Below are 14,705 nucleotides of genomic sequence, written 5' to 3'. Positions count from 1 at the left end.
CAGGCAGGCATGGGGGGGCTTCAGCTGGAGCAGCAGGTCAGCAGCAGTCGGTCACTGGGTCCATGGTATGGACAGGGACGTCTTCACTAGACCAGGTTGCTCCCAGCCCCATCCAAACTGGCCTTGAATGCTTCTAGGGATGGGATATCCACGTGTCACTTACTCTGGGGGGCAAAGCACGTCCTCTCCCCCAGCATTGTTGGTGTCTGCCTTCAGGTAACATGTGACAGGACAGGAGGAAACAATTGTACTGGGGAGGTTTAGAATGCATATTACAGAAAATTTCTTCACTGAAAGGATGCCCAGACTTTGCAACAGGCAGCCCAGAGCAGTAGTGGAGTCACCATTTTTCTTTAGTAGATCCTTCTTTTGCCTCAGATCTACACTTCCCCCAATAGAGCCATGTTTTTGCTCAGATCTGCACAACCCAGTCTGTCTGAATTCGAGAAGGGTTTGGATAAGGCTCTTGACCACATGGTGGGACTTTGTGTCCTGTGCATGGCCAGGAGCTGCACTCAATGATCCTGATGGGTCAATTCAGCATATTCTGTGTTTCTCTGATTATTTTGCTTCAGCAAACCTGCCCTGTGCCTATCACAGCTCCCACTGGGCAACTGCTCCTGCCACTGGCAAACATGGAGCCATCACCTCCCTTCCCGCCCTGTGGGCTTCTCCTGCCACTGGAATACATGGAGCCATCCTCTCTGCTCCCACACTGCACCTGCTTGAGGCAGCCATGGCCGATCCATCCTCAAACACTGTTTCTGGTGAGTTCTGCCCCTGCTGCCACCATTGCCCTCACGCCATGCCGCCATCTTGGATCCCTCACACTCCCTGTCAGCCCGCCACCTTCCCCTCCCTCCCGCCGCCATCACCAGCGCTATCAGACCTAATTTAGATTCAGGGCTACAAGACAGAATTTGGTTTGTTTGTGACAAACTGTTGGTAGCTACCACGTCGGAAACACTGCGTGGGTGGCAGGCGGCTCCCTCCCTCCCTCCCTCCCTCCCCTCTGCCTGTGCCTCACTGCCCCCCCAGCCACAGGCTCTGAGGCCACGCTGGCCACAGGCTGGGGTGGTGGAACACAGCAAAAACCACTCTGTTCTTGCCAAACTATTGGTCTAAGGCTTTCTGAGCAGCCCCGGCCATGAGGCTTTATCATGGCAGCGTGGCGGGTGCAGCAGGTTTGTGCACCAGCGCAAACCGCGCCACCAGGGTCACGCCATGTTTCAAGCTGTAAAAAGGGCAAAAGTGGGGAGTTTTGAGCATGGCTGAGCCCAGCCCTGCACAGACTCTGACTAGAATGGGTGCTGCTCCAGCCCCTACCTGCCGTCGGACAGCCCAGCCAGGAGTGTGTGACACATGGCGACACTCCCTAATGCCTCCTCCATAACATGGAGACACTGGAAAAAAGGACTGAAAAAGAAAAAAAAACCCTTTTTTCTCATTGCAAACCACAGTTCCAGGTGTCTCATTAAATCAGACAAAAAAAAAAGTATTAGATTTATCGCTATCACGAGGTGCCCGTGGGCTCAGCTGCAGCATCCTGCTATCGCTGGGTTCCACCTCCCATGGCAGGAGCCCCATTTCATCCACCTGCCATCATCACAATCCCAAACCCCCAGTGTGGGACCCCTGCTCTCAGCAGCACCTGCAGCCCCCCACCATCTTCAGGGTCCCAGTGCCCATGGCAGGGCCACCAGGAGTAGCTGTGCTTCCCCTCCTGCCTGGCATCCAGAGTGACCCAAACCCACACTGAGGTGACCCATGGCAGAGCCTCTTGAGCGCCATCCCCTCATCGCTAAAAATAGATCCGAGCGGTTAAAAAAAAAAAAAAAAGCCAACAGAAAGAAAAAGCCAACAGGAAAAAAAAAGCCAACAGAAAAAAGGAGAACAATGTCTGCTTGACCATCAAAGAGCAACCACAGTCATTTTGAGCAGGAACACCTGAGACGAGGACTTTCGGGTTGTGTTTTCTCTTTCTGCAGCAGATGGGCTCGCTTTTCTCTGAAACAGATGAAATCTCTCCTTGCCTGAGGTAATGGCATGCGGGGCTCCAGTGCTGGGGGCTGCCCCCCTTGTGGGCTTCTCGGGGCTGGAAAGTAACCAGGGGAACAATGGGTCAGAAGACAAATTCAATTTCCTTTTGAGCTCATTATCAGCTTGATTCTTATTTGTACAGAAACAGATCTTGTGGGCTGAAACTGGTGTGCTGGCCCCAGCACTCATCTGAGAACTTGGCAATTCATTGCAGGAGTGGGCTGTGCTGTGAAGGTCACCTCCCAGACCTGGTCTGGGTGAGCAGTGTGTCACAGCTCTCCAGACCTTCAAGAGCTGGCATGTCCAGCCCATGGCTCTGCAGGGCACAATCTTGGCCGATTGTTAAAAAATGCTGAATTTCCATGTATTATAAACGAGGAGATTTGTCAGGGCTGGCTTCAAACACCCTGCTCCGTTAGCAGAGGCGGTTTTCAGAAGTCGATATCGAAACAGTGGTAAAAAATGGGGCATTTTGAAGCTGTTGAGTGAGCAGTGTTGTGCACAGTGATCAGCCGATATATCCGACAGGTCACACATGAAAGTGTCTGCCTGGTGCCACTGGAAACTTTTTCAGCAGCACCCTAAATCAAACTTATCTAAGCCATCTGCTGCTTAGAGTCATCCTTGGCTAAACTCACTCACAGAGGCATCCAGAAACATCAAAGATATTTAAAAAGCTTTATTTGACCTCAGTGCCTTTGAACAAGGGCATGAGATGACAGGACCAAGTGAGAATGGCTCCAAACTGACAGAGGGCAGGGTTAGACTGGACACTGGGAAGAAATACTTCCTTGTCACAGGGGCAAGGCCCTGGCACAGGCTGCCCAGAGAAGCTGTGGCTGCCCCATAACTGGAAGTGTTCACGGCCAGGTTGGGTGTGGCTGGGAGTAACCTGGGATAGTGGAAGGTGTACCTGCCCATTGCAGTGAATTTTCAGTTTGTTTGTTGAATTATAGACTCCCACAAGGAGCTGGAAGGGACTTTAAAGCTCATCTCGTTCCAACCATGGGGTCTTTCCGCTCCAGACCAAGACACTCTGTTCCAGATGGGCATGGATACTTTGACAGGTTCCATATTTTCATGGCAGGCAGCTTTCCTCCTTTCCCTTTGCCCTCCTCTGTTTTACAGCCAAAATTGTTCTTCTGCACACGCTAAGGATAAATGAAAGATTGAAATGAATTGCTCTCATCCAGATCTTTCCTCTCTGGGTTATTAATCACTGGAGCATCTGCTGGCTGAGACAGAGTGAAGGGGGATGGCGACAGCCCCGCAACCTCTGGTCAGAGCAGGACAGAGCTTTGTCTTGTGGCTCCATTCAGTGAGGCAGCATTTGGGAAACACTTTTTTGGGGTGGTGGGTGGGAAGGAGGATCTTCTTGCTGAACTGAGGAGCAGGACTTCTCTATCCCCTTGGGGGCAGGGAGGGGGAACCCAGAGCAGCTGGACTGAGACTGCAGGACGGCCTTCTGTTCCCATACAGGCAGGACACCCCTTTTCACTTCTGCCTCCATCTAACAGCACTTTCTCATTTTCAAAAGATTTGAGAGAACCACTGAAACATCGATACGTGCTGGGGTTCCATTTCTTGCCTCACTTCTCTCTGCCACCCTGCCTGTCCAGCGTGTAATGGAAATTTTACCGCAGGCGCTCGATGAGCAAACAGGAAGCCAGCAGAGAGCGCGGCAGCTCGCTGTGGCCCAGCTCAGCTCAGCCAGGGGACAAGAAAGGCTATAAAAGAGAGCATGGGGGTGGCAGGGGGAGGAGAGCAGGCCAGAGGAGCCAGGGCTGCCAGCGGTGCAGGGGACCTGGTTCTACGTTCACAGGTAAGGCAGGCACTGACCTGCACCCTCTTTTTATTCCTTCTGCAAATGATTCCTGACTATTTTTGGAAGTATTTTCCACTCTTCTTGGGGCCAGTTGAGAGGATTCTGCCATACTTTATTCTCTGTATGAAACTTACTAAAACTTCACCTTGTTTGGAAAAAAACTAATTCTAATTGTCTTTTACCTCTCCTTTTTCATCTTTGCAAGGCCATAGTACCAACCTTAAAATCCCCCAAAGCTGCTCAGATTTCCAGTGGAGGTATCAGAGAAGGTAAAGCCGGGCAGCGGTTCTACAATTCCCTTGCTCCTGTCGGAAAGATTTTTCTTCCTTTTCTCTGAAGGAAATCCAGAGTGCCTCTATTGAATACTCTTGGCTCTGTGTGGGGTACTCAGAGCTGCAACTGGCTCAGTCCCCACCACAGAAGTGGGAGGATGTTTGGACCCAAAGTAAGAAATCCAGAAAGGCGCTGAAAACAGGTTACAGATTCCTTTCACTGTGATTTTTGTGACAGTTTCCCAAGCTCGCTCACTTCTTGCACGGAGCTTGTCAGTGGGAAAAGCTTTCCTTTCAGTTTCGTACTAAGTTCATTCATTTTGATTGATAAGCTTTTAACATTCATTTTTTCCTTCAACTCCCTGAAAGGAGGGTGTAGCCAGGTGGGGTGGTCTCTTCTCCCAGGTAACAAGTGACAGGGTGAGAGGAAACAGCCTCAAACTGCACCTGGGAAGGGTTTATGTTGAATATTAGAGAAAACTTCTTCACCACAAGAATTGCCCAGCACTGGAGCAGGCTGCACAGGGCACTAGTGGGGTCACCATCCCTGAAGGGATTTAAAAGTGTGGATGTGGCACTTGGGGACATGATTTAGTGATGGTTCTGGCCATGCTGAGGGAATGGTTGGGCTTGGTGATCTCAGAGGGCTTTTCCAATCCAAGTAGTTTTGTGATTCCTCGATTCCCTGGGAGCACGTAGGACAATGTGAGGATGTTTGGGTGGGTCCCACAGACAACCCCACCATAAAAACAGAGCCAACGGGCTGCTTCTTTGTTGCCTCCAAATTCTTCAGAGGTTGGGCAAGTACACGGTGTGAGGCACAAGGCACAAGGCAGGGGGTCCGGCAGCTGCCCCAGCGAGGGGCACCTCGAGGACTGTCTAACCTGAGAATGGTGAAACATCAGGGTCAATCTCAGGTTCGTCAGCCCATGAGATGCCTCCTCCAGAGCAGGACGGGCAGCACCGACCCCCACCAGCCCCACGGCTGCCACCTGCACCCAGCACAGTGAGAAACATCGCAGGGAGACACCAGAGCTTCATCTGCGCCCTGGCACGGCTGTTTGTGAGGCTGGGCAAGGACCAAAGCGGGTGCGAGCCCCCAGGGAGCAAAGGGAGGAAAGTGGATGGCAAATCCCGCTGTCCCTCAGGAGAAGCTGCTGGAAGCTCGGCCACACCTCAGTGCTGGAGCTGCCCCGGCCGCGTGTGAGCTGCCGCTCATGTGACAGGAGGCTCCGAGCACCAAAAGCACCTAATTAGGAACCTCTCCGACTCCCTCGCGGATCGCTGCCTCCGTGTGCAGCGAGCGCAGCCCAGGGGTGACTTTGGCATCCCTGAAAGCATCATTAACACTTCGCTCCTCACATTCCTGACTGGAGGGGGATGGAGTGACAGCCCTAAAAGTGAGGATAATGAATCCCCAGGCAGTGCACAGGGCCCATCAGCGCTGGATTTGTCAGTAATTTATGAAGGGAGCAGGGAAAAAAAAAAAAAAAAAAAAAAGGTATTTTTAATTGTTCAAGTTGAGCTTCCTAAATAAAACCCAAGTCCAAGATACACTTGTCAGAATCACTGTCTTTCCTACAATTAAATGACTAAGCCTAAGGTAAATGGTGTAAAACATGACCAGGCACAGCGCAGGCCACGGAGGCAGGGGGTAAGCTGAGCTGCCTCTCTCTGCGCCTGCTCCTGGCCGTGCCCGTGGCGGTGCAGGAGCGGAAATCCCTGCCCAGAGCCACGGGCTCTCTCCTCTGAGACAAGGCGGCCCCCAAAGCCCCCTGAGTGATGCTCTGGGCCCAGCCCCTCCTGCTGCATCTCTCCCTACCGCAGCCCCTGGCCCCTCCAAGCGCTGTTTCTGTAGAGCATCCCCTGCAGATGCGCTAGGAAGAGTTTTCCAGAGACATCCCAGCCCCATGTGCAGGGAAGGAGCCAAAATTGCTGAGCTGGACCCCCTGGACCCGCCAAGTCCTAGCACGGCTTCAAGAAGATTTAAAACCATGCTGGGAGCCCCCATGAGCAGCCAGGCAGCACAGGGGAGGCAGCTCCATTCCCCATGCTGAGATCCAGTCTCTGCTGGAGCTGCTTTCATCTTCCCATGGGATTTTGGGGTCTCTTTGCCCTGAGCCCTCAGCAGGTGTGGGGATGCCCTGGGAGCTGCAGGCAGCGCTCCTGGCAGTGCAGCAGGGCCAGGTCCAGCACTGGTATCAGGGTAGGGGACAGCATGGGGTCAGGCATGGGGTACAGGGAGAAAAGCAGCCTCAGGTGAAGCACTGGAAATGAGAGAGGATCTCGATGATTCAGCGAAGAAAAGGACGTGAAAAGCTCACAAAGCCAGCAGGAGGCAGCTGCTCCCCCTTCCTGCCCACCCAGCGCTTGCTCTGCTGCTGCTGGGAGTTATTCTGCAGCTGGGGTGGTGAGGGCCCCCCTGGCTCGCCACCCCCACAAACCTCTTGAACCCTTTCCTGTGACCCTCAGAGCTCTGCAGAGCCCTTGTTTTCCATGTGGCTCTTGCCGTGGAGGAGGATGGGAGGGGTTCTTGCCATTCATCCAAGTTCTACTTAATGTGGGCTGGTTTGCTTTTCCCCCTTCTCTTAAGTTTGTTCCTCAGGAGGGAATTTTCATTTTAGAGACCACAGTGCTTCTGCAAGGTGAAGGAAGCAATTGCTGAGCTCTGAGGGCCAGGCAATGGAGGCTCCAGCAAGGAAGCAGGGAAAGGCAAATGAATCCCTAGCCTGGCTCTTGTGGATCCCAGGATGCACCTCCAGGTGTGTGCCTGTGCTAGGATCAGGCCAGAAGAAGAACATGCCTTTATGTCAAATTGTGTTCCAGAAGCGCATTTTGCTTCTGCAGTGAAGTTTTCCTCAGTGTGATCGCAGCAGAGGGAGGGATCCCTGGGAGGAGCCGGGAGGCAGCCGGGGCTGCCTTCACCAAACAGCTGCCGGAGGAGCCGTCGGGAAAACTTTCCCTGCGACGGGAAACGCTGCAGAGCTCAGGGCCGAGCCCGCACAGGGGTGTGTGCCCAGTGTGCCCCTCTGCCATGGGCACACCTGGCCCCGAGAGAATCGGGGGGCTCCATGGTGTGCCCGGGAACAGCACCCGGAGCAATGGGGGAGTGGGGGGCTTGGCTGGCGGGCCCTGCTGCACCCGCAGGCACCCCGTCACACACAGCGGGTTTGTCGTGCACACTCACGAACTCACACTCACCTCACACCCCTGCCGTACCCCCAGCTCCCCCTCACCTCTCCAACACACCGAGAAACGCCCCTGAACACATTTATACTCGCTTGCACGCACACCCCTGCACACCCCACATCCCCACAGCCCCCAAAGCACTCCCCCTCCTCACCCCACGTACCCCCCGGACCCACATGCGCATGAACCCCCCCAGCCAGACTCTCCCCCTCCCATGTCCCCCCAGCCTGTCCCCCCCGGCCCGTCCCCTCCCGGCCGTGTCCCCCCGCGCTCCCCCCGTTCAGCACCGCGGACAGATCCCGGCCCCGCTCCCATCACGTGGCTCCCCGCCCCTATAAAGCGCGGGGCCGGAGCGGCGCGTCCTGCGGGAGGCGCGGAGCCGGCGGAGTGCCCGAGAGCGGTGAGACGCGCACGGGGACCGGGACGGCCACAGGCACAAAGAGGGGGATCCCGAGCCTGGGGGCCTCTGGTCCCGGGGGGAGGACGGTCCTGTCCCGGGGTAGGGGGGTGTCCCCTCTCGAGGGGTCCCAGGTCCTGGAGGGTCCCGTCCCGGCTGCCGAGGGGGTCTCATGCTTGGGGGAGCCCCATCGCGGGGGAAAGGGTGTCGCGTCCTCGGGTGGGGGGTCCCGTCCCCAGAAGGGTCCTGTCCCAGAGACGGGGGTAGGATTCCCATCGGCGGGGGTGGGGATACCATCCGGGGGGGTTTCATCCCCAGGGGATTTCATCCCTGGGGAGGGGGTCCCCAGCGGGGTGAAGCCCCTCGAATGACCCCTGACCGCAGCGGGGGGGATGTGGGGGTCCGGGGTGGGGGGGGGCTGCTCTTGCAGGCTTCTGGCCCCGGAGTGGCTGCGATGCGGGTCAGGATGATCTCGGCTGCCTCCGTCCTCGTCCTGCTCTTCCTGCCCTCGGAGACCTGCTCCCCGCTGCAGTGGCCCCGGGCTCCGTCCCGCAGGCTGACCCTGGCCCCCCAACTCACCTGGGAGCCCTGGATGGGAGCCCCGAGAGCCCCGGTCCCCGGCACCGATGTCCTGCCCCAAAGACTGTGCCTGTTCCACGGGGCAGAGCTCGCCCCGGCCCCCCGAGCCCGGCGGGCGCTGCAAACCGGCAAGAGGCGAGACGGAAAACCCAACTCGCTGGATCTCACCTTCCACCTCCTGCGCGAGTTCCTGGAAATGTCCCGGGAGGAGAGACTGGCCCAGAAGGCGCTCAGCAATAAGCTCTTGCTGCAGAGTATAGGGAAATGAGGGAGGGTCGCTGGAGGTGGGGGAATGAAGGAGACCGACCCCGTAACAAGACACCACGGCGGAGCGGAGAACGGGGGGGATGCTGTGGGCTGCAGCCGCGCCCCGCGAGTCCCCACCTTGCCTGGCAGTGTTGCTGTCACTGCGTCCCGCGTGTCACTGTTGTGCATTAAAGTCACAGTCGTACCTGCCCTGCTGCTGTGCTTATGCTTTCCTGCTGTCATAAACCTGTGGACCCGAACCAGGTCTACCCAAAAACATCAGAGCAATCCCAGATGCTTCCTTGGGTGAAAAAAACATCTCCATAAAGAGCTCTGAATGATGCAGGTAGTGCAACCCCTGCACTACCTGCACTACCTGGAAGCTGCACCCTGAGACCCAGCCAGGGCTTCTACAGTGTCCCTGGAGAATGGCTCCAAAAGCTGCTGCTTCCCAACTTCATAGCAAGTCTGCACCTTTTTTTGTCACAGCTGGGGGTTTGGGACAAGGTTTAGTGGCACCTGAGCTTGGCGGTTCTCGGAGGAAGGTGAGCATCTGTGTAAGACATTGGCAGCAAGGGCATTGCAGCCCCACCCAGAGCCCCCTTCCTCCCTCCCCAAGCTGTGCCCTCTCTGGGGCATGGAGCCCCCCTCAGCTCAATCCCTCTCCTGCAAGCACAGCCCTGAGCTCGGAGCAGCCATTCCCACGCCAAACTGGGCACAGTCCTCTGCCAGGCTTGACGGGGCTGAGCTGGGTTTGGGAAGGCTCCCAGGCACTGACAGTCGTGGTGGAAGGAGGAAAATTGTCCCAGGGCCCTGCACTCTGCAGAGCAGGGAAGGGGTCAGTGTCCTTCCCCCAGGCCAGCTCGGCCATCCCAGCCTTGGGTGATTGACTGAGGTGGGCACAGGGCTGGACAGGACCTCCGGCACCCTGGGGACATCACAGAGGGGACAGTGAGGGAGCAGACTTGTGGGGTTGGGACAGAAATCACGATAAAGATCAGACTCTGCCAAGACAGGAGTGCAGGGAAGGGGTGAGGAGCATGTGCCCGAGTTAAACAGCTTGGTCTCAGCTTTGAACTTAACCTGGCCTGACCCTGAACCCCATTCCTGCCTCTCTGGAGGGGCTCCTCGGTCCCAGCATCTTTTGGTGTTGCCAGGGCAACATGGGCCATGGGCAGGGACAACTCCCTCTAGATCAGGCTGCTTAAAGCCCTGTCCAACCCGACAACCTCAAGTTAAAACCCAATTTTATGCTCGTGTCCACCAAATGCAGAACTTGCCTTTCCAAAATGAACAATCCCGGGGTCAGAACAGCTGCTGGTGGCACCTGCAGCAGGGACAGCCCCACAGTCACCACAGGCTTGGGAGTAAGACAGATTTGTGCTGCCTTGGTCCCCACTTTGGCTTGGATCAGTCTCGGAGCTCCTTCAGTACACCTTTCACTCATCTTTGTTCTCTCCATCAGCAACAGCAGGAGCAAACCCAGTGTCAATAACCTGAGTTTCTCCAGAAAAGGGTATTTTTACTGCAGAGACAGATCCTGTTTCCTCCCTGCACACAATTCCCACCCCACCAATAATTCTAACCTGCATTTGCACCCCAAATACCTGCCAGGGTCCAGCATCACATGAAGATCTTTGGACTTTCAGGCTCAAAAGCAGCCCAGACCCCACGGTGGGTGCAGGAGGGATACAGGGGAGTGGCTACAGCTCCTGCCCCAGATACCTTGCACCCAGTGCCCATCCCAGGGATGGGTGACCTCTCCCACATCCCAAGTCAGCCCCACCCAGCCCCACAGCCCCTCCCTCCTGTGCAAATAAAGAAAGAAAAACCGGATGGGCATTTCTGCATTGAAAACATTTATTTTACAACAGTGGTTTCCGATAACTTAGCAATCTTTATTTTAGTTTATATTCGGACATACAAGACACAAATTACCATGCTAAAACAGAAAATAATTCCTTCTGCCGTCGCCGCGGGTATGTACAGGAGCTCAGTAGTATCGAGTGTTACAATCCACGAAGTTCAGACAGCCACGTCTACTTACAGACAACTCAAAGTATGGTCCTTTAGTAACATAACAAAATAGATATATGTCTATATTATAATTGCTTCTCAGATGCATTTATACTTCGATTGTGGTGGGTTTGGTTTGGGGTTTTTTTTTAACTATTTTTTTTCTTTTTTTAAAGATGGGCTCCCTCTATCCCCCACCCCTGCCCGAGTTGAAGTGCAGTGCAAATGCAGGCGAGTCTCTCCTGGCATCCTCAGCTCCCTCTGGCTCCATAAAGGGGCCAGGAAACCAAACCCCACGAGGAATTACACAGTTCAGGGCCTTGCTCACATGCAAAATGAACATAAACTGCCTGGGATGTCAGCAGTGACACCAACCGACCCATCCACACCCTGCCCCAGCAAGGCAGCAACGGTGGGATGAGAGGGAGGAAGGAATGACAGCCATCAGCTCAGCATCCAGCATGGAAACAGCACGCTTGGAATTGGCAAACTTGGAGTTCATCAGCTGTGATGGTCACAAACAGAACTTCAGAGGTGCCAGCAGTAAAAATCTCCCCAATATTTCCCCATTTCTGCCATGGAGGAACCCCTGGTGTGCTGCGTGTCAGGAACAGCCCCTGGCAGGAACAGCCTGAGGAGGAGGAGGGCGGTGGTGACTCTATCCAGCATAGCTAGAGGGGACATGGTGGGACTCACACGTGCATCAGCCACAACTATTGTGCCTTCACATGGATCACTGCCAGCCTCAGGTGTAGGAATTTCAGTAACTCCAAGTCCTTATGGAACCCACCTGCAAGAGGAGGGACAGCACCTGGCCGTGCAAACCCCATGCTGCTCATGTGGGAACTCCCCGAGCAGGGTGTGGGGAGCAGGAGAAGCATCTTCTCCTGCTCCTAGGACCCATTTATTTATTCAACAGGCTCCTTCACCATGTCCTCACCAGTCCCTCAACCCCACAGGTCGGGTTTGGGTTTTCCTGCAGCTGAGAGCAGAGAAGCACAAATTTGTGGCCACACAAAACTCACACTTTCCCCCTGTCTGGCTGAGTTCAGAGCACTACTTGGAGCCAAATCTCACGTTTTTTACCACCAAAGAAAAACCCAAGGTGCACACCTGTTGTATAAATATATACATATGTGCATATATACATACATACACACACGTGATGCTGCAGCCCACGCCCTCAGCACGGGGTGGACCTTGCTCTGTGAGCTCACCCAGCCCCATTCTGGGGAGTCCAATGTGGTGAAAACTAGGGAAAAACCCCAAATCCATGTGTTCTATCACAGCTTCAGTGATGAGCACATTAACCACATCTAAACACCCCACGTGCCAGCTGCACAAATTCCAGTCACTCCAGAGCTGCCTCTGTGCCCTCTGCCAGCTCTCTCTTCTCTCCTCCTAAGGAAAGCTGGAGCAGGCAGAGCTCTGTTCCATCTAGAGGAGCTGGGACAAGGGGCAGCTCATGGAATTCAAGTAGATTGTTAAATTTTTGGAATGGTTTGACAAGCAACCGCTCACAGACTGCAAGAGAACACCCACAGGGCTGGGAGAGGGAGCAGAGAAGACAACGGCACTCGGGAATGAACAGCCAGTTTATATAAGAGCTTCCTCTATACATATACATACATATATATATATATAACCACCAGAAATTCCCAGCATCTATCCTTTTAACACCAAAATGAACTGTGCATGTAACATTGGCATAATGAAAGTTCATCTTCCAGATTTCTGGCATTTGGCTTGTGCAAACATCAGACAGCCAGCTTCCCTCCCGCGGCTTCTCCTCGTAAAGGAAGTGTCTTCTTGGAAGAACACAGGAATTGCAGTCTTGCTGAGTCCCAGACAGTCCCAGAAAGCCTCCAAAGGCAGCTCGTGGAGGGGACCATGGATCTTGTGGGAGCTGAACACTGACAAATTTCCTGCCACCTGGTGAGCTACTGGCTACGATTCTTTCGAGAGATTTTAAGCAGCTGTTGGTGCAATGAGACACTACAAACTAGATGATCTCCACTAGAATACAGAGAAGCAGCACCAGATGCTGAAGCATGTGAAGTTTATATCGACCTGACACTATAAACTATAACTGGGGGTTCAGTGCTCCAAGATTAATGCATTTAAACACCATTCGGAATTACTGACACGAGGTGGGGACTGCAAACTGCCCAGACCACCCTGCCAGAGTGACCTGTTAAACATGATGCCAAGATACAGGTGCACTGGGTACAAAAAAACCTGCAGCATAAATTTCCTATGTTATCCAGAACTTGGCAAAAAGATCAAGGGGCACCAGAGGAAGGGCACAAAGTAGCTGAGAGAAGCAGGTGCCTCCCTCAAGGAGCGTGCGTGGTACAAATGCTCTGGAACAGCCCCTCAGAGTGCACAGGTGTCCCTCCCACACCACTAAACTGCCTCACAGATGGGACAGGAATAGTTTTTCTGCCAGGCTCCTGCCCTGGTTACACCTGTGTGAGGTGTTTACAGGCTGACAGGAAGGGTTTGGAGAGCTGCACTCCCCCGACCACAGCCCTGCCTCAGGACTGGGTGTTTCTGTGCCATGCCCAAGCCCTCCTCCTCTGCTCTGCCCCTCCAAACCTCCAAGAGGATCCCACTTTAAGAACACTAGGAGTGCTAATATCTAAAGCAGTTTTAAAAGACTACAAATCTAAAAAGACTAAAAAGGGAACATGGCTCTAAAACATCACTGCATGGGACCAGCAAAAACTGACACCCTATGGGATGCCACTGAGGTCTTACATAAATTTATATACAGATAAATATTTAAGAATTTCCTACAAATATCACTAACAAAATGAGACTGGCATTTAAGGGGTGCAATGCCCCTTCAGTACAGTGCGTTTGGGATGTTCCCATCCCTAGGGAGGATGGGCAGGACAGATCCAGCACCTCCTTTTCCAGCAGCTCCATGTGCCAGGAGGGACAGCTGGCACCTGAGCGCTCTCAGCAGCAGCTTTCCCTCCTCACCTAAGCTAGGAATGGCTCTCCATGCAACACAGGGATAAATCAGTGTCCTGAACACCAAACTCTCCAGTTGGGATTCACCCTTAGCTGCAAGTGCTAAGGAAATCAGTGCTGGAGAGGTTGGAGGAGCTGGATGGAGGCGGCCGAACAACTGGAATGGAGGACTCAGGCAACTTGTACAAATGATACAACTTTAAAGAAACAAATAAATAAATAAAATCCAAGCTCAAGCTTTAATTCTGGCAAAACACTGGACTGAGATGGACAGTGGTCAGGTTTGATTTTGGAGGGAAACATTCTGCACTAAGCAGGTCAGGCTGCAGCACTGGGATGCTGCAACTCCACTTGCCCAAGCTCAGAATTCCTGTCTGAGCTTCTCTGCCAGATTTAAACCATTATTCCCAACTTTGCATTTACTAGGATTCTACTTGGCCACTATGAAGTGCAACTGGTGTTAGAGCCCAGGGTACTCTTGCACCTTCCCTCCAAGAGGGGAAAAGTGGGCATTAATGTCCTTATGTGCCATGACACGGTTTTGGCTTCAAAGAAGGAATGTTTCAATCACTTCCTTACATAGTTCAAGAAGAACTTCACTAATACACAACGATCCCAAACTCAGAGATTAAGCACTAACATGGGCAAGCTTGAAAGAGCTTCTAAAAACATGAGTATTCCTCTAGAATTATGTTTTTCCATCATTCCCTGTGAGATCTCAGAACGGTTTCCCTTGGAGCATCTAACATCACTCTGGCATGTAACAGAGTAATTTCCTGTTCACACACCACCCACAGACAGAACCAACAGGAAAGCAGTCTCTCTCCAAACTCATCCCTTGCTAAGCAAAGATCTAAAACTGCAAACTTATCCTGGATGTCATCTTTCCCCACAGATAACTGTTCTGCCTCTGGTCCTCGTGTGCTGCCACACTTCAGTTCCCTTGTCAGGAGCCTGCAGAGTGACTCCAGGTGTGCCACACACCTCCCTGGAGCCACAACTTCCCACCAGCCTCTCTACTTCTCTGGGAACAGCCCAGAGAGGGTAAGAAATAAGAGCATTATTCCAAATGAACAGTGACAACCAGCCCCCAGCACTGGGGGCAGAGCTGCTCTGCAGCAGAGCAACACCCAACAACCATCTCAATATTATCCACTGAGAT

The 14,705-nt window shown here is 53.6% G+C and overlaps 1 protein-coding gene across 1 annotated transcript; it reads left to right on the top strand.

Annotated features, from left to right (window-relative positions):
• Positions 1-7,624: 7,624 nt before the first annotated feature.
• Positions 7,625-8,758, top strand: LOC102060457 (urocortin). The gene is made up of 2 exons (XM_026796022.2): positions 7,625-7,726; positions 8,154-8,758. Exon 2 carries the CDS (start codon positions 8,178-8,180, stop codon positions 8,568-8,570), a length of 393 nt encoding a protein of 130 aa, XP_026651823.1. The 5' UTR covers positions 7,625-7,726; positions 8,154-8,177; the 3' UTR covers positions 8,571-8,758.
• Positions 8,759-14,705: the final 5,947 nt, after the last annotated feature.

Source organism: Zonotrichia albicollis, chromosome 17 (genome assembly GCF_047830755.1).
Source record: "Zonotrichia albicollis isolate bZonAlb1 chromosome 17, bZonAlb1.hap1, whole genome shotgun sequence".
Lineage (NCBI taxonomy): Eukaryota > Metazoa > Chordata > Aves > Passeriformes > Passerellidae > Zonotrichia > Zonotrichia albicollis.
The sequence above is the reverse complement of the archived record's forward strand: the minus strand, read 5'-3'. Positions and strand labels throughout refer to the sequence as shown.

Coding starts and splice junctions, on each gene's coding strand:
- LOC102060457 (XM_026796022.2), top strand. CDS start 8,178: ATGCGGGTCAGGATGATCTCGGCTGCCTCCGTCCTCGTCCTGCTCTTC.